Source organism: Leptonychotes weddellii, chromosome 1 (genome assembly GCF_054177405.1).
Source record: "Leptonychotes weddellii isolate Sample4059 chromosome 1, ASM5417740v2, whole genome shotgun sequence".
In the NCBI taxonomy this organism is placed as follows: domain Eukaryota; kingdom Metazoa; phylum Chordata; class Mammalia; order Carnivora; family Phocidae; genus Leptonychotes; species Leptonychotes weddellii.
In genome coordinates this window covers 114,968,257-114,996,091 of record NC_138369.1, presented here as the reverse complement: position 1 = coordinate 114,996,091, position 27,835 = coordinate 114,968,257, and the positions used below count along the sequence as shown (strand labels likewise).

Sequence of the window (27,835 nt, the reverse complement as noted above, 5' to 3'; positions counted from 1 at the left end):
TCTCCCTCTCCCCCTCACTCCACCCCAGCTACTCCCACTTTTCCCCTCATTCCACTCCAGCTACTCCCTCTCTCCCCCTTACTCCACCCCAGCTACTCCCCCTCTCTCCCTCACTCTACCCCAGCTACTCCCACTTTCTCTCTCACTCCACTCCCACTACTCCTGCCTCCCACCTCTACACTCATTGTTCCCTCTTTGAAACTCTTCTTTCAGATGTCACAAGACTTACCCCTCACTTCATTGAAGTCGTGAATGAAATATCACCTCAGAGAGGACTTCCTGCACCACCTTATAAAAGAGCAACTCTCCCTTCCACCCCAAACTTCACCCCTAACCCCCCTCAACCTTGCTTTATTATTGTCCAGGTAGCATGAAGTAACTCCTGCCATGTCCATACTTACTTGTGTATTTATTTATTGTCTATCCCCTTTTATCTCTGGCTAGAATATAGCTCCATAAGGACAGGAAGTTGGTCTGTTGTGTTTACTGAAATATTCCTGGCACAGAGAATGGTGGATTAGCATGCAGTAGGCATTTCATAAGTATTTGTTGAATATATAAATAAATGTGTGAATTAGAGAATAACTCTGTTCACTCCATTTCTTCACCTGTTTTTATATCATCTTATATTGTATATATTTTATAAACCACCTACCAAAGTATAAATTGGATTATAAATTAGTAAAATAATTATTAAAAAAGAAATGACTCAGAGGGGATTGTTTTTCCCATCATTAAGTTTTTGTTGCTGTCATATCAATTGATGACAAACAAACAAACAAACCGAAGTTTAAAATCAGAAACCAGGCAAAAACAATTGTGAATGACAATCATTTTGCCTGGTAATTATTTTCTTACATAGTGACCCAGGAACCCTACGCTGGCGTGCCCTACCTCTTGTCCTCCAACACTAAGAACCTGTAAGCAAAGGAGAGTGTGGGCAGAGAACTTTTCATGTTTCTTGACCCTGGTTGGGTCTTTTGGAATCATTCTGTATCACAGCCCAATTCTTCAGCTTGAGATATACAGTATTGGTCTCCCGAAATGAAGCTGCTCTCTTAGAGTTTTCATGAAATAAAGATAGGACCCCAACCAAGGCTTCCCCCCACCATGGAACTGTTCCCCAAAACAATGACTTAAATAACTGAACAGACTCTTTAATGAGCATTGCCCACATTAGCCCGGGTCATACAATGAAATACAGCTTAGATACCAACACAAAACAAGTAGACAGAGAAAGGGACAGATCCATGCATTCCATATGCCCAAACATGTCATTAAGCCCCCCAAGGCATTCAATATATACTCAGAATCATAAAAATGAATTAAAGAAAAAAAAGATTAGCACAAATCTTAGTCCTATAATTAAAATTAACCATGTTTATCAATACAAGCAACCACCCTATGCATTATTCAAGATCTCCTGCTGGAACCAACAGCAAAAGAGAGCATCTCTCTCAACACATTTGCAAAAACTCAACAGGTAAGAAATCCCAATTAATATTTGCTTCCAAAGGGAAAGTGAAGGTGAGTAAACCCAACAGGGAAGCTACTGCTGATTCTTCTCCAAGTTCCCAGAGGCCCCCTTCTAAAAAAACAGCATCAGCATACACACTCCCAAAAGATGTGCAGACCCCTCTTCACATAGATAGAAAAAGCAGTTGGAAGCAAGGCAAATCATTTTTTAATTTTTTTATTTTTTTTAAGATTTTATTTATTTGCAAGAGAGAGAATGAGAGACAGAGAGCACGAGAGGGAGGAGGGTCAGAGGGAGAAGCAGACTCCCCGCTGAGCAGGGAGCGCGATGCGGGACTCGATCCCGGGACTCCAGGATCATGACCTGAGCCGAAGGTAGTCGCTTAACCAACTGAGCCACCCAGGCACCCCAAATCATTTTTTTTTAAGATTTTATTTATTTATTTATTTTGAGAGAAAAAGTGTGTGAGCGCAGGCAGAGGGGCAGAGGAGACAGAGAGAAAGTCTCAAGCAGACAGGAGCCCGACACTGGGCAAGATCGCATGACCCCAAGATCATCACCTGGGCTGAAACCAAGAGTAGGACACTTCACCAACTGCACCACCCAGGTGCCCCCAAATCATTTTTAAAATGCTGACCTGCAACAGAGAAACTTTTAAAGTATGTCAAAAAGCTGGACAACCACCATATCCCTTTAGAAAGCCAGAATTAAACAGGGTCTGAAACTAGCACCTTTGCCCCTCATTTCCTCTCCCAACTAAACTTGTCCTTTTTTGAATGTAGGAAAATGGTTCCAACCTTTCTAATATGCAGAATTTTTTCATATCAAAATTTTACCACCCCCCACCCCTACCCAACAAAACAGCAATTGTGCTCTGATTTTATTCTTTGAGAAAGCACTGTCAGAAAACGGATGTGACCCTTGGAAAACAGAAGAAGCAGGCAGCCTGTCCTTTCATGTCCTATGGAGGAACGGCCACCCGAGGACTGTCCAGGGTAGGGGTTGGCATACTGCAATGACTCATAAGCCAAATCCAGCCCATAGCCTACTTTTGTACCAACCAGGGGAAAGGGGAGGAGGAGAGGGAAAAAAATATGAGATGACATGACTACGGCCCACAAAACCTGAAACATTTACAATCTGGCCCTTTAGAGAAAAGGTATGCTGGCCCCTGGTCTAGAGGGATGAAAGTTCATCTCACTTCTTACTATTTTTTTTTTAAAGATTTTATTTATTTTTGCAAGAGAGAGAGAGTGAGCAGGAGCATGGGGAGGGATAGAGGGAGAAGCAGACTCCCAGCTGAGCAGGGAGCCCGATGCGGGACTCGATCCTAGGACCCTGGGATCATGACCTGAGCCGAAGGCAGACGCTTAAGCAACTGAGTCACCCAGGCGCCCTCACTGCTTACTATTGATTAAAGGTCCCAGACCTAGTCAAGTTACTCACTAACTTGTAGATTCTTGTTTAGTAAAGATAGAAAAAATTTCTGTCCAGTAAAACATATAACCTCAAGGATTTATGATCCGGAGACACGAATTTTATATTTAACTCAGCAATCAAATTATCTTTAATTATCCTAGCTGAGTTCTCAGATGCTTTGAACCGGTAATAACAACTAGGTGGTTCCCTCATTAATTAACGAGTCAAAGAAAATCTGTGATTTGTGCTCAGTTCAGATGTCCCTGAGAATCATGATTTTACCTTTTTGAAAATTAGAGTTGGACAACACATAATGACCTAAAGCAACTCTAGATTCAGGAATGCAGTTCAATTAATTTGTATTTTATAAACCCTATAGCATCTATATATATTTGAAAAGCAGTAGTATCTTGTAAGGGTGCGACACATTATTTAGTCAGCCTGCAAAAAGTGCACAGAATACACAAACACCAAAAGACTCTTTGAAATGACCACCAAGACCCCAGGGGCTCCACAGCTTCTGGTGAGAAACCCAAACTGAGTTTTCCAATTGAATCTTCCTAACTTCAATAATTTGTTCCATTACCCACCTCTAACTCCCTCTGTACAACAGAGGGAAATTATCATTCCCCATTTACTAACATTTAACTCACAAACACCTTAAATCTGCAAACAATCTCTACCCAGAACAGCTTGATTTCCCTCGTCCCTGCTCTGAGAAAAGACCAGTGGGAGGTAGGGGGAGAGAACTGGATGGATTTGGATTTGGAGCTTTTAGAAAACTTCAGAATCCCAAAAAAGAGCAAAAGGAGCATTTGGGTAAATCAATAACAGCTAAGGCAGCTGACAACAAGGACAGAATCTTTAAGGATTGACAAATTGCCTCCCCAACCCCACACAGCTCAAAATTGCCAAAGCCCCTTGACTTCTCTTTATTATACCGCCTAAAACTCCAAATATCAAACAATTCCTTCCAAGCTTCATAGTTCTCAGTCATTCATACTTAGTATAAATTCGTTTATTTCAGAGTGGCTTCCTCTTCACTTCCAATAAGGCCATCGAAAAAAACAAAAAGCCCACAGGAATTACAAACAGATGCGGAAGTGGGCTAAGCACTAGAGCCCAGCCGCATTAAGCATGTTGCTTTCAAGCAAACCACTGGTGTTTAGCTCCTATGGGGCTACACCCTCCTGCTCTGTGGATCCTATTCCTATTCCGGCTGCATTCCTCAGGGAGCCCAGCCATTATGTAAACGAAATGTCTCCCTGTTCTCCTCGCTGGAAAATCTTAGCTACCCTAGAAGCTGTAGGAACCATTACAGTGATGCGGCTGAAGAAGCCAGAGCAGATTTTGAGTAATCGCAGCCTAATCACATCTTAATTACATTGGCAATCAGTGAGTTCTTTAAAAAAAAAAAGAAAGAAAAAAAAATTAAACGCTCATTAAGTGCAACATAGAAACAGAAATAATTTTGCAAATGGCAGAAGCCCAGATAGGTCAGACTGAAGACCTGATTTTCCACTTTATACAATTTTTAAAAACTCACAGAAAGTTAGGTGAAAGCCCCAAAATGTGCAGAATGTGATAATAAAGAGAGCCTCCCGAAAAATAGACTCCCGCCTCCCTTCCGATTTAGAAGATCTGGGACAAGATGAAGGAGGAAGTGCACAGGCTTCAGAATCACACAGACCTGAATTCCCAGCTGGTTCTTCCACCACCCAGGCCCCTAACGCGTTGGGTCTCCATCTCCTCATGTGAACACCTCACCGCAGGAGTGAAGGAAAGCTGTCTTGGAAGTGCCTAGTGCCTAGCAGGCATTCAATGAAGGACAGCCACTATCTGACCCAGGGTTATTAGCACTAGTTCTTCTGAGCAAACTAGACAACATTAAAATAAGAGAGTTTCGTGCAATGACATTTCCTCATTCAAAAAAATGCAAGAGTGATTTTTAGTTAACATATTCCCTAAAGGAAGAATTTGATACAAGTGCTTCTTTAATCCCTGTCCTTATAGAGTCACATTTTCTCCAATTCAAACTCCTACCTTGTCATTATTTTCAGTGTTAACATGGTATAGTGACGTCCCAGCAGCTTACTGTCCTTCTTTAGGCAACAGTAACCTCATCTGGCTTTTAGGGCTGTGATTCTCAAATTTACACTGAATCAGAACCACCTGGAGGGCCTGCTGACCTCCAGATCACTGGGCCCACCCCCAAAGGCCTAGAGTGAGGCCCAACAATTTGCATTTCTAACCAGTTCACTGGTGACGCTGTTCACAGGGGATGCTGAGTCTCCTGATCCAGGACTGCATTTGAACAAGCGTCTGAGGGGACCACGCTTCCCTTCTCGGCTTACAAGCCAGGAAGGAAGATGTCTCCACCCTCAGGCTCCGTGAGTAGGGCCAGTGACTGGGGGAGGGCTGGGCAGCCCGAGTCTCAGATTGCCAGGACCTTGGCCAAGAACTCCAGGACAATACTCAGCTGGATTTTAAGCTGGAGAGATACATTGTAGGAGGCACCAGCAGCCACTTTGTGGCCATTAGGGAGAGCCTATCAGAGACTCCCACCAACCCAGAGGAGGTACAGCCAAGGGGAGCAACCAGATAAAAGGGTTTCAGTCCCAGAATCAAGGGCATGCCTCGAGTCAGGTCTCCCCGGGGCTGTCCAGCTCTTGTGATACAAAACTTCCCTTTTTGCTTGGGTAAGTGTGGCTCGGCTCTCCCACCCTGCCCCGCCCCTTACAGCAGAACCCTGAAAACTGAGGTTGCTGGTTTTACTTGGTTTGACTGTGTCTGTTTTGGCTCTCCATTTTGCTCCTAAAAAACAATTACCTAAACTGTTAAATTGTCTTCATACCCCCAAGTCAAATGTCTCCATCAACTCACCAACCCAAAAAAGAGGTCAAAAGCAATGTTTTGGGAATGTAAACAACCTACCTACACAGAATACACATCTCCTAGGAGTGAACCTATGAATTTAATGTAATTCTACTCAAATCCCTATAGAATGGCCAATTACAAGATCAGGAACTTTTCAAAATTCAGCAGTAACAATTTAGAAAATATAATGGGAAAAATTTTTATTCATAAGTAACACAGAAAATGTAAATCTGAGAAGAAACTAAACCAGAAATACACAGGATGTTTATGAAGAAAACCATACAGCTTTGCAGGGGCGGGAGAAGGGAGAGATGAATTTTAAAAAATGGATAGCATGTTTCTGGCCAGAAAAACTCAATATTGTAGACCTACCAGGTATTCCCAAGCTAATATGCAATATATGAAACTCTCATACAAATCAATAAAAAACAGATGGAAACCTCAATAAAAATGGGAAAATGGACCAAACAAAATGAGAAAGTGATTAACACAAGAAGAAAAACAACCAGCCAATAAATATATGAAAGATAAGGAGAGTGCTCAGCCTGACCACACTGGTGGAGGGATGGGAGAGCAGGAGAGCCACCAAAGCTGCCTCTGGAGGTGGGGGGGGCAATGTAATAATACACATTAATTCCTCAAAAATAGAAAATTTTGAAAAAAAAGAAGATAGTAGGAAAGGAAAAATGAAGTGGGGGGAAATCGGAGGGGAAGATGAACCATGAGAGACTATGGACTCTGAGAAATAAACTGAGGGTTTTAGAGGGGAGGGGGTGGGGGGATGGGTTAGCCCAGTGATGGGTATTAAAGAGGGCACGTTCTGCATGGAGCACTGGGTGTTATGCACAAACAATGAATCATGGAACACTACATCAAAAACTAATGATGTATGGTGACTAATGTAACAATAAAAAATTTTAAAAAATAATAATAATTGCTGTGGGGCATCTGGGTGGCTCAGTCGGTTAAGCGTCTGCCTTCAGCTCAGGTCATGATCTCAGGGTCCTGGGATGGAGCCCCACATTGGGCTCCCTGCTCAGTGGGGAGTCTGCTTCTCCCTCTCCCTCTCCATCTGCCCCTCCCCCTGCTTGTGCTCTCTCCTCTCTCTCAAATAAATAAAATCTTTAAAATAATAATAATAATAATAATAATAATTGCTGTCATCTTCTGAATGTAAAAATAGCCCCATTATCTGAAACTCTTTCTGTAATCGTCTTTTATTAAAAAAAAATTAGTTGGCCTAAAATCAGGTATATAAATTACGGTACCGCTATACAATGGGATATTATTAATATACATTCAGTGATCTAGACATACATATATGTATATCCACAGTTAGGGGGAAGCAGGTTATAAAATAGCATTTATAAAATAGCATGTATAGGGGCGCCTGGGTGGCTCAGTCGGTTAAGCGGCCAACTCTTGGTTTTGGCTCAGGTCATGATCTCAGAGTCATGAGATCAAGCCCGGTCTCCAGCTCCTTGCTCAGCATGGAGTCTGCTTGAGCTTCTTTCTCCCTCTCCCTCTACCCTTCTTGCTTGTGCTCTCTCTCTCTCTCAAATAAATAAATAAAATCTTAAAAAAATAGCATGTATAGAATAGAATGTTTTATTTTTATAAATATTCATATTTACATTCATTTTATATTTGCATAGAAAGGCCTAAAGAATATACACAAGACATTAACAGTGGCTATGACTGGGAATTACATGGAAGTAATTTTTATTTTCTTCTTCTCATATATCTGCATTTTCTCAAGTTATTACAATTATTAAATACCCTTTTAATTATAAGAAAAATAACATAAATGTTAATTTAAAAAAAAAAGAAGTGACTGACATACGAGTTCAGGTGCTAATGCAGCAAAGTACAAGAAATCACCTTTTTCCTTTCCTGTGACTTATGCAATGTAATGCAAAATAGTGCACTCCCAATTCCTCCATCTGGCACTTCTGGAGTCAGCCCAAAACCATCCCTGTGACCACTACCTCCTGATCTTCATCTATTCTTTATTCAATCATTCATTTTCTGATCACCTCTGGTAGACAAGGCACAGTGCTGGAAAGACTACTTTAAAAACATCCATTCCTCTTAAAAATCAGACACAAAATGCATTTGGTGAGTTAGGGTACGTTATGCTCTTTTGGTTTTTGATAATTAAAATTTTCACCTACCACTGCTCTTGGCTTCAGTATATCCTATACTTGATGTCTTACAGCGCATCTCTGTCTCCTTCTCCACCCTCACCCTAAATGTGGAGGCAGTGAAGAGTGAGACTGCTGAGTTTGGCTCACAGTGCCTTTAAATTAAAGGGTGCTTGAAAGCATCATTGTGACATCCCATTCAAGGATGCAACTCAAAAAGCAGCAGGGTCCGGTACCAGGAGTACCGGAAGATCACTCTGAGTTCAGTAAGCCCAAGGGGATGATGTGGCTACTCCATATCATTAATGACTATCTTCACGAGAGTGGCTGGTCCCTCCAAGCTCCATCAGAAAACAGGAAAACCTAATGATCAGACTCACCCTCTTTCTACAACCATAGATCTTGGCAGCTTTACAATGGCCCCATCGTGTGGTTTATTCCTTCTGCAAGGAGGACTCCCCATCCCCAAAGAAAAGTCCATTACAGAAAATCAAAGAAGCAGTGAACCGAGACATGCAACACATAATAAATCCTGCTCATGAATTATTCAATAACATCCATTACAGCTTTTAATATTTTAGGCAAGTCACTGATTTCCAAAAAGTAATACAAGACCATTTAGATGAATATGGAAGCTGGGAGAGCTATATCTCATCTTTTTTTACCCGGTCAGGATTATGATAGTTTCAGTGAAGAAATTCCTGTTTTATATAAAAGAAGAAAGTTTCCCTCCCACCCTCTGTCTCTAGAGGTAGATCAAAACATACATTTTAGATCTGGTAAGACTGATAATGAGTAGACCATTAATGAGAGCTACAGCTATATGATTACTGGAACAAATGCTGCAAATGTAAAAAAAAAAAAAAATTTTTTTTCTGAGAGAGCACAAGGGGGAGGGGTAGAGGGAGATGGAGAGAATCTCAAGCAGGGTCCATGCCCAACACAGAGCCTGACATGGGGCTCGATCTCCTGACCCTCAGATCATTACCTGAGCTGAAATCAAGAGTCAGATGCCCAACCAACTGAGCCACCCAGGCACCCCTGCAAATGTAAATTTAATTAAATCCAGTTATTTTTTACTTGGTACTTTCTGTGTGTTAGACACCATGAGCCTTATAATAGTAAAATAGTACCTGCCCTTCGCAAGTTCCCAAATAGGAAACACAAATATTTACATAAATAATTTTATTGCAGGGCGCCTGGGTGGCTCAGTCGTTAAGCTTCTGCCTTTGGCTCAGGTCATGATCCCAGGGTCCTGGGATCGAGTCCTGCATCGGGCTCCCTGCTCGGCGGGAAGCCTGCTTCTCCCTCTCCCTCACCCCCTGCTTGTGTTCCCTCTCTCGCTGTCTCTCTCTCTGTGTCAAATAAATAAATAAAATCTTTTAAAAATAAACAAATAAATAATTTTATTGCAAGATGAATTGGATACTTCTTTTTTTTTAAGAGTTATTTATTTATTTGAGAGAGAAAGAACATGAGCAGGGAAGGGGCAGAGGGTGAGAGCAAATCTCAGGCAGACTCCCTGCTGAGTGGGAGCTCAATGCAGGTCTTGATCTCATGACCCTGAGATCATGACCTGACCGAAATCAAGAGTTGGACACTTAACCAACTGAGCCACCCAGGCGCCCCTGAATTTGATACTTCTAATAACAGAAGAATAAACACTATGTCTTAGGGGCTTCAGGCACAAGCTCTGGAGGCAGACTACCCAGGTTGGAATGCCAATTCTACCCATCACTAGCTAGCTATGTAACCTTAACAGACTTAACCTTCTCTTCTACTTCAGTCTCTTCACCTATAAAATGGAGATAATAATGATATCTACACCTCATAGGATTATTGTGAGGATTATATGTAGCACAGATGGAAGCACTGTTAATGTTGGTATAATTATCACTAGCATGAGATACGGAGCACTCGTTCTGAAGGCCCTGGGAGAGCAATCCGTGGAATGGAATCTGTGGCCAAGTTGTGAATAATGGTAAGGATTTTCGTGTGCAGTGATGAGAGAGAAAGGGCATTTCACAATCAAAGATTATCCTGAGCACAGGCCTAGAAGTAGGAAGAAGGGGGTTAGCGCCCCGACGAGGCTGGTGGTGTGGCTACGGTCCCAGGCGTCTGAACTGGGGTGCGGAGGGCCAGAAGAAATGACACTGAAAGACGAGTCACGTTGGCATCTGCCTGGAGGAGGTGACGAATACCAGGCTAACAAGCCGAAACACTTTCTGGAGGCAGTGACGGCCCAAGAAGCAGGGCATCACAATGGGAAAGAACACGGGATTCTGGATTTGAATTTTGGCTCCAACTCGTAAGAGCTGTGTGACCTTGGGCAAGGTACCTAATCTTTCTGTGCCTCTGTTTTCTCACATGGACAAGAGATGTGTTAAAGACTAAATGAGAGTTCATATGCAAAGTTCTTAGAACCAGCGCCTGGTGCGCAGTGACACACGTGTTTGCTGATAAAAGGTAGAGAGCTATGCTACTCTTGATCTTGGGGTTGTGAGTTCGAGCCCCACATTGGGTGTAGAGATTACTAAAAAAAATTAAAAAAAAGGTAGATAACTGGCTGTTGGTGCCTCTTCCTGCCATCTTGATTGGCCCTTCAGAAAATTATCAGCAGCTGGTATGGTCAATGACAGGGTCAAGGATATAAGGCTGTTTTTCAGCCGTTCAAAAAAAAAAAAAAAATACTACCATGAAAGTAAATGTTCTCTTTTGGACAAAAACTTCTATGGTCCGTGAAAAAAAAAGTATCTCAAAGGAATGGCAAAGTGACAGCAGGACTAGAAGTAAGCACACACACACTTCTAGGCAACATGACTCTGAGTTTGTCCCAGACTTCTTCAGATCACCATGGCCATGCAAAGAAGAAAAATGCACCATTTACAAGAAGGTGGGATCTGTGCTAACTTTTGGATGATGGCAAAGGTTTTAAGATGAGTGGTGGGAGGGAAGGGCATGGGCCAAATGTATGGTCACAAATGCTCAGACAATCCCTAAGGAAAGAACTTACTTCCAGATCCATCCTTGACTCTAGGTCCTTCAGGCTTGGCCTCAGAAATAATGTTGGCATTGGCGTTATTCTCCATCTCGATCACAAAGTCACTGTCCTCCTCAAACTCAGGGTGACTAAAGATCCAATCCAGTGCTCTTTCCAGGTTATTATTCTAATAAAATAAAACATTTTTACAATGTATGCAGTCCCAGGGCCTCATTATATCCTGACCACTTGAACCAGAGTGTCAAGCAGATAAGACAGGCGGCCTGAATTCATTAGTCCTAAGTGCCTCTGAGTGCGAAGCTCTGACCCTGCATATGAAATGCACATTCAGCTTGCATTCTCCGAGTCTCCCAACTGAGGTCTGTAATTGGATTTACTGGAAAACAGTTCTGAGCAGCAGACCAGCGTTCCAAAGTCCATATCAGTCTGAGCTCAGCGTTTCTGCAGGCTGATGCTAATGATGGGGTACGGAACACCAAAGAGTCCGCCATTTGTTTAATACAGCCCTTTCTCGGCCATACTAGCTGCACATGCTACATTCCCTATCACCTGTGTTTTCTGCAGAGAACTATGCCGGGCAGAGGGGGGGCCAACAAGAGAGCCGCATTAGTGCCTCCTCTCCCTAAACATTAGCAGAATTCTTGAATTGCAGTAGAGACAAGATTAACGCCTTGATTGATGATGACAATACTGGTTAGTTAGGTACATTGTTTTAAACTTAACTCTGCAGTTCAAACCAATTGACTAAAAACATTGCTATCTTCCTCTGTGATATCACGGGCAGGTTAAAAAGTCTGCTTAGACATCAACAGAATCGCCAATGAAAAGTCAGTCAAGAAAAATAAGTGGGGCAAAGCAAGTACACTGAATGAAACTAAGTCTGCTTGAGATAGTTCAAGCACATTAAAGGGAAACGGATTGTTCCAGCCACACTCCCGGAGTCAGCTGAGAGCTACTACGCCCTCAACAATGGACCCTCACAGGCAACCGGTCAGGAATTAGTAAGGACATCCTAAGGACATTAGGTAAGCAAGAATTAGTAGCAGACATCCACTCAAAAACATATACGGTGTGGCAAGGAAGGATGGGTTTAAAAAAAAAACAAACAAGAACTTCCCTTTAATATTAAACAAACAACTGCACTGAAAGAGGAAGACTTCTATCTACCCTCTAGTTTCATGGTCCCTTCTCTCCTGATAACATCAGGAAGTACATGAATACCAGAAGAATCTTCTCCCTCCACAGTCACAAAAGTGGAGAATTCCCAGAGCTGTTCAGTCTTCTCTTTGAGGACTTCTGAGAGACATTTCTCCAAGGTCTTGGTATCAGAAAAGCAAAATTTGTCCTAAAGAACTGCCTTATTGAACATGGAGTCTCATGCATCCCTCTCCACTCCAAGGCCACAAGGAAGCTCCAAGTCAAATCTTGGAGCCCTGCTAATAATAAACACTCAGATGATAGGGAGTTTCTTTTGGTTTTGGTCTTTCGGTTTCTTTCATCTTGCCCCAGCTGAATTATCTCCCTAGGTTTTTTTTTTACTCCCTATTCTTAAACTGTATAATTTCCCCCAATCATTTATTTTAGCTGTACATGGAATATATGCAAATAAATCTCTGTGGGCCATGGTGGGGTACAGAGTGAACAAACATGATTCCAAATGATCAAAGGACACTGGAAAATCTCCACTGCTACTGACAGAAATACACACCGACTCCAGGAAGAGGAGGGTATTCTCACACACAGTCTCATGTGCTCACCGTGGCTCGTAGTGCCTGAACAGCCTGATTTCGATGGAATCCCATGGAGGTAATGATAGCTACAATTTCCTCCGGAGGTTGGTTGTCCAATCCAGTAGCACCAAAAACAGAGGCTCCAGCAGAAGCTGCTCCTCCATAACCAGGCATGGTCAGTGGTTCAGCAAAATCTGGGGAGGAGAATCACACTCAGACCCTTTACTTTTTTTAGTCTTGAAATAAACAACACCATGGAGTTAAAAGGAAAAACACCTACAAAGTTATAATAATGAAGGCAGTTGGTACTGACATAAGGATAAACCTATAGATCAACTGAATGGAATTCAGAAAGTCCAAAAATAAACCCACATATTTATGGTCAACTGAGTTTTGACAAGGGTACCGAGGCCATTCCAATGGGGTCGGGGCAGTCTTCTCAACAGATGGTGCTGGAACAAGTACATGCCCACATGCAAGAGAATGAAGCTGGACGCCCACCTCAGGCCATATTCAAAAATTAACTCAAAACGGCTCCCTGACTTCAATGCGAGAGACCTTGGGTTAGGCAATGTTTCTCAGATTTGACACCAACAGCACAAGTGACAAAAGAAAAACATAGATAAATTTGACTTCATCAAAACTAAAAGCTTTTGTGCTTCAAAAATGCCATCAAGAAACACTCACAGAATGAGAGAACATAAGTTGCATATCATGTATCCGGTAAGGTGCTTGTATTCAGAATATGAAAAGAACACTCAACAATAAAAAGACAAATAACTTCCTTAAAAACGGGCAACAGATTTGAACAGACATTTCTCCAAAGATACATAAATTACCCGCAAGCACAGGGAAAGATGCTCTACACATCATTAGTCGTCAGGGAAATGCAAATGAAAACCACCATGAGCTACCACTTTCCCATCCACTGGAATGGCTATAATAAAAACAATAACAACAAAGGTTGGTGAGGATGTGGAGAAACTGGAACCCTCACACATTGTGGCAGAATGTAAAAAAGTGATTGCACTTTGTAGATAATGCACTTTTTACACATAGAAGGCTAGTGGCCACTCTTTGTCAAGCAAGCCTATTGGTGCCATTTTTCCAACAACGTTTGCTAACTGCATGACTCTGTGTCACATTGTGGTAATTCTCACTGTATTTCAAACTTTTTCATTATTAGTATATTATGTGATCTGTGATGTGTGATCTTTGATGTTACTATGGTAATTGTTTTGGGGCACCACAAACTACACCCATATAAGACAGCAAACTTAATCCACTGACCAGCCATTTCCCTGTCTCCCTCTTCTTGGGCTTCCCTATTCCCTGAGACACAATATTGAAATTAGGCCAATTAATAACCATACAATGACCTCTAAATGTTCAAGCAAAAGGAAGAGTCACACATCTCTCACTTTAACTCAAATGCTAAAATGATTAATCTTAGAGAGGAGGGCATATTGAAAACTGAGATAAGCCAAAAGCTAGACCACTTACACCAAACAGCCAAATTGTAAAGGCAAAGGAAAAATTCTTGAAGGAAATTAAAAGTGCTCCTCCAGTGAACACACCAATGATAAGAAAGCACAGCAGCTTCACTGTTGATATGGAGAAAGTTTAGTGGTTTAGACAAAAGATCAAACCAGCCACAACATTTCCTTGAAACCAAAACCTAGTCTAGAGCAAAGCCCTCCCTCTCTTCAATCTACAAAGGCTGGGAAGGCTCACAAGGTTGAAGGAAAGAAGCTGTCTCCATAACATAAATGTACAAGGTGAAGCAGCAAGTTACCCAGAAGACCTAGCTAAGGTAAATAAAGACAGTGGCTACACCAAACAACAGATTTTCAATGCAGACAAAATAGCCTTCTATTGGAAGAAGATGCCATCTAGGGCTTTCATAGCTAGAGAGGAGAAGTCAATGCCTAGCTTCGAAGCGTAAAAGGACAGTCGGACTCCCTTGTTAGGGGACAGTGCAGCTGGTGACTAAGTTGAAGCCAATGTTCAGTGGCCATTCCAAAAATCCTTGGGCCCTTAAGAATTATGCTAAATCCACTCTGCCTCTGCTCTAGAAATGGAACAACAAAGCCTGGATGACAGCACATCTGTTTATAACACAGTTTACTGAATATTTTAAGCCACTATCGAGACCTCCTGATTAGAAAAAAAAATTCCTTTCAAAATATGACTGCTCACTGACAATGCACCTGGTGACCCAAGATCTCTGATACAGATGAACAGTGAGATTGATGTTGCTTTCATGACTGCTACCACAACATCCATTCTGTAGCCCATGGATCAAGGAGTGATCTCAACTTTCAAGTCTTACTATTTAAGAAATACATTTTGTAAGGTTGTAGCTGCCACAGATTCCTCTGATGGATCTGGCAGAGTAAACTGAAAGCCTTCTGGAAAGAATTCGCCATTCTAGATGCCATTAAGAACATTTTGTGATGCATAGGAAAGAGCTCAAAATATCAACATTATCAGCAGTTTGGAAGAAGATTCCACCCTTCATGGGTGACTTAGAGGGGTTCAAGACTTCAGTGGAGGAAGTCAATGCAGATGTGGTGGAAATTGCAAGAGAACTGGAATTAGAAGTGGAGCCTGAAGGAGGGACTGAGTTGTTGCAATCTCCAGATAAAACTTTAACAGATGAGCAGTTGCTTCTTATGGCTAAGCAAAGAAAGTGGTTTCTTGAAATAGAATCTACTCCTGGTGAAGATGCTATGAAGATTGTTGAATGACAACAAAAGACCTAAAATATGACATAAACTTAATTGATAAAACAGCAGCAGGGTTTGAGGGGACTGATGCCAATTTTCAAAGAAGTTCTACTGTGAGAGAAATTCCATCAAATAACATCACATGCTATAGAGCAACCATTTGTGAAAGGAAGAGTCAATCGATGTGCAAAAACAAAGTATTTTTCAATTAAGGTATGTACATTTTTAGACACAATGCTATTGTACACTTAATAGACTACAGTATGGTGTAAACATCACTTTTCTATGCACTGGAAACCAAAACATTCATTGGACTCACTTTATCGTGATACTCACTCTACTGTGGTGGTCTGGGACTGAGCTAGCAACATCTCTGACATGTGCCTGTATATCCCACATCTTCCCAGTGGTCTTTGTGCCACTAAATTATATACTTTAAAAGGGTGAATTATATCTCAAGAAAGCTATTATTTAAAAAAAAAAAGAGTAAAGATGAACATTGTGACTTTGCGCCACAAGCAAAGTGACCCCACCCCATTGCAGCAGAGAAAAAGTGAGCTGAAAGTGTAAATTATGAGGGCCAAAAAAAAGCGAGCTAAGAAGCTAAATTATGAGTTAAATGTCATTTTCTGGGACCCATTCAGAGGACATCGAAGGACCAAGGCTTAGCATCACTTAGGATCACATCAGACTCCAAAGCTATCCCCTCTTCTGACCACTCACCTGGCTCTTCCATGTGAACAATGATCCAGTTGAAGGCCACTTCAGCTCCCATATTTCCAGTAAAGTACACAGCCTTCCGACATGCTTCTAGAGGGAAACCCATCTCAGCCAGCTGCATCACTGATGACTCATCAATGTCTGAGGCTACGGAGCACAACAGAATACTCTGGTGTAAAAACATGAACCCTCGTAAAACGTAAACTCTCTTTCTCCTCGTCCTAGCTTCTCCTCATCCACTAGCCACATGCTATCCAAAGAAAGTGCTATTTCTGGGGGGTGTATAAATGGTGGTTTAACTTTGTTTTGTTTGAATTCATCCAAATATTAAGCTATTTGAGCTTAAATATCTTTGACCTAAATTGGAACCACAGTAATGACCTGGACAATCCAAGCACTGAAAAACAATTCCTTAATTTTATATGGGGAGATTGAGTGTATTCCCAGAACCATTCCAGCCTCTCAGATCCTTCTCAAGACCTCTCCTACAGCGGCCTCTCCTATCACTGAAATCTGAAGAGAAAAGCATTATCCACAAGCGCAAAGCCTATTCCTTAAATCTCGCAGGAAGTTATGCCAGGCCTTTAGGTATATCAGCAAAGGAAGTAATCAGCTCTGGGAAATGGAGAACCCAAATGTTAAGTACAGAAGGACAGAATATGTTCTGTAATGGTATACATTTAAGATATTAAAAGAGATAGCTTTAAAAACCTAATGTGGGCCTAGACATAGAGGGTTTTGTTTTCTTTTCTTTTCATAATGATATGTAGATATTGGTGGAGATGTATGTGTCTGTGTGTATGTGTATGCATACATGGATGCATATAAGCACATGTATGTATGTATACATAATGTACAAAATATACATAAAAACCTATAGGCGTGTGTGTATATACACGTATGTGTGTACATACATATACACGTTCTATAATACACACGTATATGTGTGTATATATACATACACCTGTTATGTTTCATGTATACACATTTGTACATGTATATACATACGTGTGCTTTTATGTATACACATACATGTATATATACCTGCATTGTGCTCTCAAATTATCCAACAACTGGAGGGGAACAGGAGCACAAAAGATATCCCTTTTTTTCCCACATCCTGAGGTCTCTAATCTACTGAAAATTCTGCCAAAGACGGCAATTAGTAGAACTGAATAGTAGCAGTAGAACTGAGGATTAGAGATATCTGTTCTATAAAAACTACATTGAAAATGTGTTTATCAGGGCGCCTGGGTGGCTTAGTCAGTTAAGCATCTGACTCCTGATTTCAGCTCAGGTCATGATCTCAGGGTCGTGAGATCAAGCCCCGCCCTGGGCTCCATGCTGGGCATGGAGCCTGCTTAAGATTCTCTCTCTCCCTCTCCCTCTGCCCCTCCTCTCACCAACCCCACCCCCACCCCCAGCCAGCACTCTCTCTTTCTAAAAAGAAAAAGAAAATGTGTTCATCAAACTTCTCTCTTACAAGGAAGATACAGAGAACATCCTTTCAAGACCAAATTTTAAGAAAGCAATGATTTAGGACAGCAGTGATTCCCAAGTTGTGTTCTATGATAGCCTGATGTTCTAAGAGAAATGTCATTATTGAACCACAAAACAAGGGGTTTCCATGGCCAAAGAAGCTTTAAAATCCACATTCTCTATTCTCCCCTTAGAAATTCACAATGTGCATTAGCATAGTGAAGACTCAAAAATCCTGTCATAAAGACTCCTACAGTTAAGGAAGCTAGGAAACTCTTTCTACAGAACACCTTTCAACATCTTGTAAGATTCTCATGTTCCCTACAATGCAATTTAAGAAGTGCAGGTCAATAAATGGTTATGTGTGTCTCTAATAACATATTAGATTGAAAACATATAATTCCATTTTTGAGAAAAATAAAGTGAGCCAGGCACAGGCAAAGGCCAGTGGAAAGACATACACCAAGTGTTAACAATGGTTATAGATGACTGATGAAACCATGAATGACTCTTACTGCTAACCCATAGTTTGTAAGTATCTTTTTACTCTCATAATAAGAAAATAATTAAAGTTGTTCTTTAAAAATCTGAGAAAGGTAGGATGCAAATGTTAAACAATCTCAGATAATTCTATTTTCTCCTGTTGAGTACAGGTAGCTGCTGATAAGACAGCAGGCTTAGATCTGGGAGGAAATCAATGGCCAAACCATGAACCCTGGAAACCTGGGTTTCCTGCTCCTGTGTCAGTGCTCCTGGTCAGAGACAGACTCCTCCAGCACAGTCAGTGCTAACCACCCATCACCTCCCCCAGAGCAATCTGCAGGCCAGCTCTCTGCAGAATCAGGAGCAGCAAGCAAACCTCTCACATTCCAGAAAAGGTCAAGCGGCATAAAAAGCACACTTGACTCCCAGCCCAGGTTCTGGTCCCAGATCTTGGGTCTCTGAAGTTTCCTGAGTCTCAGTTTTATACTCTGTAAAAGGTTACCTACCCTGCCCTTCTTACTGTGATAATCAAATGAGAATCTGGATTTTATATGAACAGTAAAGTTATATACTATTGAAAGAATTTATGAAATAATAAACGCAGTATGACTCATGGTAACCATTCCAAAGTATTAACAACCACTGTTATTATTATAATTAGATTATTCACAGAGGCAATGATTTTCCCAAGACCCTCGCTGACCCTAAAAGCTTCTAGCAATGAACAAATCATAATCGACCAAGGAAAGGAAATGTGGAGGTCTAAGCCACATGATCCATCATTTGCAATGTAAAACACATGAACTTCTTTTTTTAATTTTATTTTATTATGTTATGTTAATCACCACACATTACATCATTAGTTTTTGATGTAGTGTTCCATGATTCATTGTTTGCGTATAACACCCAGTGCTCCATTCAGTACGTGCCCTCTTTAATACCCAACACATGAACTTCTAAATTAACAATAGTTTGTCTCTGGAAGGGCTTTGTAGACAAAAAGATTCAGAGTATTTAGTGTTAAACACTCCCCCTTCCTCCTAATTAATACCTAAATACTCACCATAAATAGTTTATTGTGTTCTTTTCAGAAAACCAAGAGTACCAACTCCTACAGGATTAAGGAACTAAAAGTCTATAAAATTAACATACAATCCAATGACACTACGAACCTTGAGAGTATTAATCAATGCTACCATGTCCTGTCAGTCATGAGCCATCACTACATGTCCAGCAGCAGGAATGGAAAAAAGGCCTGGCCACTGTGCCATCACTGCATAAAGAGCCCTACTCGTGGCCAGAGTGGGAAGAAATGGCATCACGAGCCCACCTTCACACATGCGGAGACTAAGGCTCAGAGAAGTTAAGTAAATTTTTCTAGCTTGCAGTCATAAACAGCAGGGCCGAGTTTCCAGTCTGGGGCTGGTTGGCTTTCATGCTGATGATCACTCTCCTGAGCCACAGAGCCGCTTAATCATCATGTCACTGGTTTACATTTGCTGCTAACTCAGCTTGCAGACAAAGAATCACTCCCACCCAGGAAAAGCTGCACATGTAGAGAACAATGCCCCTTTACTGAATTCCCACAGATAAATGTCAGACCAATGACAACTGCAGGACACTGAGAAAAATTTCGAAAGATACATACGGTCTATGAGTTGGTTCATCAGGCGATCTGGAAATTAACGGAGAGGCAGAGAATGAGACCAAAGCATGGCAAAGAGTTTTAGAGAAAGAAAAAGAGTCCATGCAGGGCAATCCCTAATCCCTCACCCCTAGGGATCCCACACTGTTGTCAACCCCTCAGCAACCCCACCCCACACACCGCCCAGCCTGTACAACATGAAATCATTACAGTAGGGAGTGAAAATAAACAGGTCTCAGGGATTTCAACCAGATAAGACATGATGCTCTGTCATGTCTTAATCAACTTAATGAACTAAATAATTTATCTCCCTGTATTTCTAAGGACTCTGTATAATTACAAACCAAGGATTCTGTTAAGAACATCAGAGAAAGCAGGAGCAGTGCGAATAAACCATCCTGTACTCCTCCGATGCTCCTCTGTTCTCTGGACCCTTTAAAATGGACCACTCGTACCACATAACCCAGAGTGTCCCACGTACAGGTCCCTTCTCTACTCTCCATACTCTACAATTTAACATCTGACTTAACGTCCGAGAATAATGGAACACAGGTGCCTATCTTGAATCCTCCTGGATTCACCTTACCCTTCTCTTGCACCTGAACATGGTCACCAATAATATTCAATGCTCAACTGATGAGAAACCTTTGGAAGAGAGGCCCAGTGTGCTCTATCACTATTAATTGACCTAATTAACTGATTAAAAAGGTGAACAGTAAGTAAACAGGTGAGCAAATGAAACCAGAATGAAATGATTGCATCAGTAACTGAGCTAAAAATGAAACCGAGATTTTTTGACACTGTCCTTGGATCCACAAAAGTGAAACAATTATTTTCTGCATGTCCTTTTCCCTTAAAAAGTTAAGTATTCTGAACAAAAATTAAGCCTTCACAGGGCAAACTACAGCCTTGCTATGAAGCAGTGACAAAGCTGGGGAGGTGAAATGTGGTCAAGATTTTTAAAACTAACACACACTATTGAATTTTCCCTTCGGGTTGTCCAGAGGCACTCCCAAGATGACACAGCTCCTCAAGATTGAGAGCCTACTGAAAACACACTCCTTCTTTTCCCTACAGGCCCATTTATTTGCAGGAAGGAGAGGGAGGGAGGGAGGGGAAGCCAGATGCAACCTAACCTAAAAACTTCTTTGGAGATTTGCTGCCCCCTATTGCCAGTGATTTCTGCAGGTCCGTTTCAACTACTCATGACGGGTCTGTGCCTCTTCCCATGTCTACCTTAAGTTTACAGTTGCGGCCAGGCCTCACTACTGTGCATCTACAGTGGGTTACAACACAGGAAGATGGCCAAGGGACGACAGACTGGTGGAAGAGAAGAGACTCTTCCATTGGGGGTGGGGTGGGGAGAGGGGTAAGAGAACATCCTCCTGGCAGACGGTGGTACCTTTTGAGTCATCAGGAATGACTATAGGGGGGCTGATGTCCGGAAGCTCCTCCTCTCCTGGCTGTAACCCCCTGGCTCGGAGATGGTTGATATCAAGTAGGTCTGGCATATCAATAGAAACATCTACAAAGTGAGAGAGATTACATTCACCAGACTCTCCAAAAACCCACAATCGCCCCCTAAAACCAGCACCTCTAACTCTTATGTGCATGTGTCTAGGCAGAGCTAAGCGATGCTTTTCAGTCCCCTGGAGTAGATCCCTGGACCAGTAGACTCACTAAGCCTAGCTAGATTTAATGGAGAAGCAGGGGGAAAGTATAGAGCATTTCACACTGAACAAGCCAGAGGTAAGCCAGAGGTTGCAAACTGAGAGCCCAAAGACCAACTGTAGCAAACAGAATGTCTGATGTTTTTAAAATGTTGGCAACAGGGGCGCCTGGGTGGCTCAGATGGTTAAGCGTCTGCCTTCGGCTCAGGTCATGATCCCAGGGTCCTGGGATCGAGCCCCGCATCAGGCTCCCTGCTCCACAGGAAGCCTGCTTCTCCCTCTTCCACTCTCCCTGCTTGTGTTCCTCTCTGGCTGTGTCTCTCTGTCAAATAAATAAAATCTTTAAAAAAAAAAATGTTGGCAACAAATTCCAATTTTTAAATCAGAAGATTTCATTTAAAAACCTGTATTTCCAGGGTGCCTGGGTGGTTCAGTTGGTTAAGCAACTGCCTTCGGCTCAGGTCATGATCCTGGAGTCCCGGGATCGAGTCCCGCATCGGGCTCCCTGCTTGGCGGGGAGTCTGCTTCTCCCTCTGACCCTCCTCCCTCTCATGCTCTCTGTCTCTCATTCTCTCTCTCTCTCAATTAAATAAATAAAATCTTTAAAAATAAAAAAATAATAATAAATAAAAATAAAAACCTGTATTTCCAGCTTATTTTGAAAAACAAATATTCTCATATGGTAACAACTGCCCTGGGGCTGATCTTCAGCTTCCACTCTAGACAGTACGTGCCCTAAAGAGTGTAGGGCACAGACCCCACTGCTCCCAATTGCCCCCATGACCCTGAGCATCATATTGTGATTCTGATTCTTATGGTAAAGAAATGTTTTTCTAAGCCACGTCTTTATCCAAAGTGGAAATATCCAAGAAAGACCAAGATAGGTAGGCTACACATTTCTTATATCCAATGTACTCCTGTCATTTACATTGTTCATATGAGGCAGTTGAATTTGCAGCCCCTAGATTACGCCTTTTCTGAGATCATGATGGGCACTGTGATCATTCTCACCAAGTTAATAAAGAATGAAGTTTTAAAGAAATAAATTCATTCTCAAGTGTATTACTCTTAGGAAATTTTTTTTAACTTCTCAGGTCAGTTGTTATTGGGCCGACTTAATCAAATACAAAATTTATCGGTCTCAGAGCCTGTTGAGATTTAGTGTTATATTCAGATACAATAATAATGAAAAATGGGTCCAAATGTTGGTGTGGGATAGGTCTCCCGGGCTAGCAAACAGAACTTGAAAATACTATCCCCAAAACCAGTTATGATGCCCAGTACACAAATCCTATTTTAAAACAACAACCCAAAGAAAGAGCTTAGTTAAAAAAAATTTTTTCTTAATCTCAGGGGACAGCAAAAACAAACATACTGCCTGATCCACAAAATCAATACAACTGTTCTCCACAGAGAAATTCAGGTTCATTAAAGCGAGCTTTGAGGCTCCTTTAAATTCAGCAAGTCTATGAAATCTGATCTGAATTTTTTATCCTTTACGGAAATTCCAAGGGCAGAGAAAAATAAGAACGCTGTTTCCAAAGCAGGTGAAAGCCTTTAGAAGAAAGCAGTTTCCTCTCTCAGGTACTTCTCAGGTCCACAGAGAAAAGGCTGAGTGATGAGCATCCTGCCCACAAAATCATTCCACCAGGAAAATCGAAGATCTGCCGCAGAATCAGTCACAGCCCTCCATCCTGTCACGTGGCAAACAAGTGCCGTGTCAACTGAGTGCTGGAGGTTCCCAGGGAAACCAGCCAATTTTACATTCTTTTTACCTGACCTCTCCAGATGAGCCGGTGAATGCTTAATTAACCAGTGTAAGGCCTGAGTTGTTTTTTAAGTGCTCAGAAACATAAAACCTTTAAAAGCGTGGCAAACAGTCTGAGGTACTTGCTTGAGAAATGTGTCCTTCCGTGGCACGGAGGACAGCCTAGTAACACCTTGACGTTGGATCCTGATGATGGAGAAAAGGTTCTTAAACATTGCCCGGAAAACTCTAATCTCCAACAATGGTCAAGGGCCTTGAAAATTAGCAAGAAAAAAGCCCAATGAAACCCAAGTCAAATCTCTTTTTTGATGATTTAAAGCAACTGACTATACTCATTTTATTATTAATAAAATTTGCATGATGTAAGAGACTGTCATTAGCCACACCTGCCTGCTTCGGAGGCCGAGGAGAGCTAATAAGGGGAGCATGTATCTTCAATCACCTGCACCTCCAAGTGCAGGCTTTGGACCAGCAGCATCAGTATCACTGGGGAGCTTGTGGGAAGTAAAGAATCCCAGCCCTCCCACCCCCAGACCTGCTGAATTAGCACCTGCATTCTGCCAAGATCCCAGGTAATCTGTATGCATGTTAAGTTTGGAAAGCATTGTTGATTTGATAACGTGGGGATCCGATTTTCACTCTTAAGAGTCCAGTCATTCCAACATGCATTATCAGAGGGGTGGGTAACATGGGGTGATTTTCATTGTCAGTGCGTATCAAATACTCTTGACTCAAAAGAGAAAGGTGGGGATGATGGAAAAAGAATGAAATGGAACGATTTCTGACAGCCAACCACACGGGCCCCTTCACGCGCCATTTTGTTCCAATGGCTAATTTGATGTGTTAAGCGAAAGCATGCAAAAGATACCTACCAAATTTTTTGGGAACCCAGTCAAGACCAAAAGTGAACTTCTTTATCTGCACTACCAAGTATTCAGGGAATGAGGCAAAGCGAGATGTTCTGGGAAACACAAGGGGATTAGATCAATGAAACAAGGCAATAAGAATCGTGAATACAGTTCATGAAGCATCACAAGCGTTGTCCAAGGCATACCTGGCAGTTCCAGCAACTGCACTGAGGAGGAGGGACACACAAACACACACAGGCCGACACACACGCACCTGCTCCCAGTCACTCGTCCTGGCCTTTTCACAAGGACGAAGTGTTTACCGGAGGACAATGGTGTCCCTTGGGAAGGATCTGGAGCATGTTGCAAAATTACACTTTTATTTGCTGTGGCACTTTGTGTTTCTGAAAAGTATTCTTCAACCATAGACATTTGTTTTTTCTAAAACCGTTGCTAGAGTTTAGTAGAGTAGACCCTTGAACAATGCGGAGGTTAGGGGTGCTGACCCCCCATGCAGTCAAAAATCCACATATAACTTTTGACTCCCCAAGAACTTAACTACTTATAGTCTACTGCTGACCAGAAGCCTTACCAATAATATAAAGAGTCAATTAACACACATTTTTTAGGTTATATGTATTATATACTGTATTCTTACAATAAAATAAGCTAGAGAAAATATAGCATTGTACTGTAAAAAGCCCACTGGACTCACACAGTTCAAACCTGTGTTGTTTCAAGGGTCAATTGTGTGTGTGTGTGTGTGTGTGTGTGTATACATACACATTACATTTGCAGGAGTGTGCAGGCATGCGTGTGGTCTGTGTTTATATATGTGGTTTGAAAAGCTCCCCAAACGATCCTGACATACCCCTAACCTCCCCTCCCACAGAGAATCACTATCTTACCGCACAAAGTTGGCATGAAGAGGGTTCATTGGAACTTTGGTTGAGGTTGACTATTAGAAATGCCAAAGCCTCATTAAAATATTATTGTACCTAAAACCCATGGATCCTAAAGGGGTATGTATGTATGTGTGTGTATATATACACACATACATATACATATATATTTAAAAATTTAAGGTTCAGATTTAGATATTTTAGTTAAGTATCTAAAATATCTAAATCTGGGAGTGCATGTGTGGCTCAGTCGTTAAGCGTCTGCCTTCGGCTCAGGTCATGATCCCAGGGTCCTGGGATCAAGCCCCGCATCAGGCTCCCTGCTCAGGAGGAAGCCTGCTTCTCCCTCACCCATTCCCCCTGCTTGTGTTCCCTCTCTCGCTGTGTCTCTCTCTGTCAAATAAATAAAATCTTAAAATAAAAATAAAAATAAAATATCTAAATCTGAACCTTAAATTTTTAAATTAACACATATGGTCAATATCTCGAGTTTTCCTTCAAACTTTCAGGAATTGCCTGGACTTTGGTTTGACAATTTTATGCAGACTATTCACCCAGTACACCAAATTCATGCCCTGGTTCCAGCTCATTCTCTCAACATGTATCCTGTTGTTTATAACAACCATTTCTATGTCAGTGTCAATGTGGATAGAGTACGTATATGTAAAAAAGAAAATAAGCTGTAGGCAAATACTGTATGTATCTTTTAAAATAAAAGATTCTAGAATACCTTCCCCACGATCTCTAAGTCATTGCCTTCTACTTGGAATGCATCGGCCCAGAATTCAGGAAGCAAATACAAGTGCATTGCTGCCCCCTAGTGTAGAAGAGAAACCATAGTACAGGGACAGAGCACTATCCAAAAAAAGGGTCAAAAGATGTGGATTTGGGTCTAAGATATGCTACATAATTCACTCCAAATGTGAACAAATCACTGACCCTCCCTGAGGCTCCACTTTCACATCTACAAAACAGATTTATTAATAATATCTACCTGCCAGGGCTACGCAATGTTCATAAAATGATGTGAAACCACTTGGCACACTAGAATATATATTATAACTAGGGAATTAGCATGATTATTTTGTCATAAAAGAGCTAGAATCCACCAGGTGTTGGACATTGACTTGGACTGCCCTGCCCTTTTGCCTGGCCAAAAGCCCCAGGCAAGTCACTTAACCTCTCTGGATCTCAAATTCTCCCTCACAAGGACAATAGAAGGGTATAAGCAATAATGTAAGGGAGTTCTTTCAAAAAAAGGAGCTTAAACATCCTAAGGAACTTATCTATTGTTATCCTGGTTCATTCTTCAGAAATTATCATATTATCTCTAATTAGGTTTTCCTATCTTCTGAGAAGCAGCAATAAACATCATTCTTATTTAAATATAGCCAAGTCCTAATTTCACCAAAACCCAACAAACTCCATCCAGTATTTTCAACTAATGTAAAAATGTCACCTTTCTAATTGATCTCTTCCTCTTACCACATCAACTTAAAAGCTGGAAAATATGTAACAGTGAGATCAGCCAAAAGTCATCAGTAAATCAATGATCTCCAAAATGTGGTTCAGAAGCCCCAAGACTCTTGCAGTTGCTGTGGTCAGTAGCTGGGTGAGTAAATCAGTTGGTGATACCACGGGGCAAGGGGCAAAGCAGGGAACTGGAGGCAGGGTTTAGCACACCCTTTTGTTGTGGGTAACTGCCAACCTGAGAGTACCAGAAATCAGATTAGATGACACCCACATTTATATTTGCCCTGTTGGATAAATGCGCTTTATTCATTTCTGTAGCCTCTACAGGGCCTCAAATTGAATCACACAGGTGGTAAGCACTCAATATATATTTGCTCAAAATAATGTCAAAATTAATAATTTGCATTAATTAATTGCAGGTTTGGGACATCAAGTCTGTTACTGAAATCCAGCAAAGTTGGAAATGATGCACCGCTTACTCTTTTATTCCTAAAATTCATTCCTGGAAATTAAAATTTTTCTTGAAAAATTATGTATTTAATAAAGACCAATAGAATGTAAATCATTCAAAAAGATCTAGGTAGACACACAGCAAATTTACCTCCAAAAACTGCTATGGGAACTAAATGAGTCAGGACACAAAGTGCTTAGAACAGTGCCTGACAACACTATTGTGTTGTCTATTGACGACCTGTTATCATTATCATGTCAATTGTTCACTAATTACAACGGAGGCAAAAACACTACAAAAGCCTTAATAAGAAAAAAATACAAGCTGTCCCTCTCCGTGAAATTAAGATTGTCTATTGTATTGAAAACCTGGCAACTAAAAAAAATATATTTCTATCCTTTCCATTAAATATGTTGAAAATACGATAATTAATCAACCACAGTCAAACTGTATAACCCAAGGCCAAAAAAAGGAAAGGAAAGATAGAAACAATGGTTATAACAGTTACGGCATACACTTAGTCTGCACAAGGCAGTATACAAAGCACTTTGCAGAGTTAATCTCACTCTTCACCCCAACCCTATGAAGAAAGTGCTATTATCATCAAGGCTTACAGAGAAGGAAACAGCGGCTTAGGGTCACTTGGCCAAGGTCAGGTAACAGTAAGTTCTACACTGGGGATTCAAACACTGCTCATCCACCTAAAGCTTGTGCTCTGGAACCCCACACTGTGCTCTCCTCTTCATAAACGATAAAAGTCAAGACAAAATCTCTCCCTATTGATCCTTAACCCATGAGCTGCTTGACGGCAGGAGCTAGGTCTTGTTCAACTCATTGCCTAGAATATTCCAGGTGAGCAATAATACTTGCTAATGAATGAAATTTCCAAACACTAATATTCTCCCCAGAAACTGTCCATTCAGGACTATTTAAGGCAAGAGTCTTTATGTCTGGTCCATACTAACCAAAGATCTACAAAACGAACATCTTTTGCCTCTTCCTGGCCTTTCAGGCTCTGG

General features: G+C 41.4%; 1 protein-coding gene across 3 annotated transcripts in view; it reads right to left on the bottom strand.

Moving 5' to 3' along the window:
* The window catches only part of USP13 (ubiquitin specific peptidase 13), a 127,791-nt gene that overhangs the window by 22,881 nt on the left and 77,075 nt on the right, over positions 1-27,835 (bottom strand). For all 3 annotated transcript variants that reach the window (XM_031041934.2, XM_006745805.3, XM_081829921.1), the window contains exons 14-19: positions 24,015-24,103; positions 21,107-21,229; positions 19,708-19,734; positions 16,101-16,244; positions 12,676-12,842; positions 10,931-11,084 (exon numbers count right to left, since the gene is read on the bottom strand). In XM_031041934.2, coding sequence (XP_030897794.1) covers positions 10,931-11,084; positions 12,676-12,842; positions 16,101-16,244; positions 19,708-19,734; positions 21,107-21,229; positions 24,015-24,103 — 704 coding nt within the window. The remainder of the gene's footprint in view (positions 1-10,930; positions 11,085-12,675; positions 12,843-16,100; positions 16,245-19,707; positions 19,735-21,106; positions 21,230-24,014; positions 24,104-27,835) is intronic.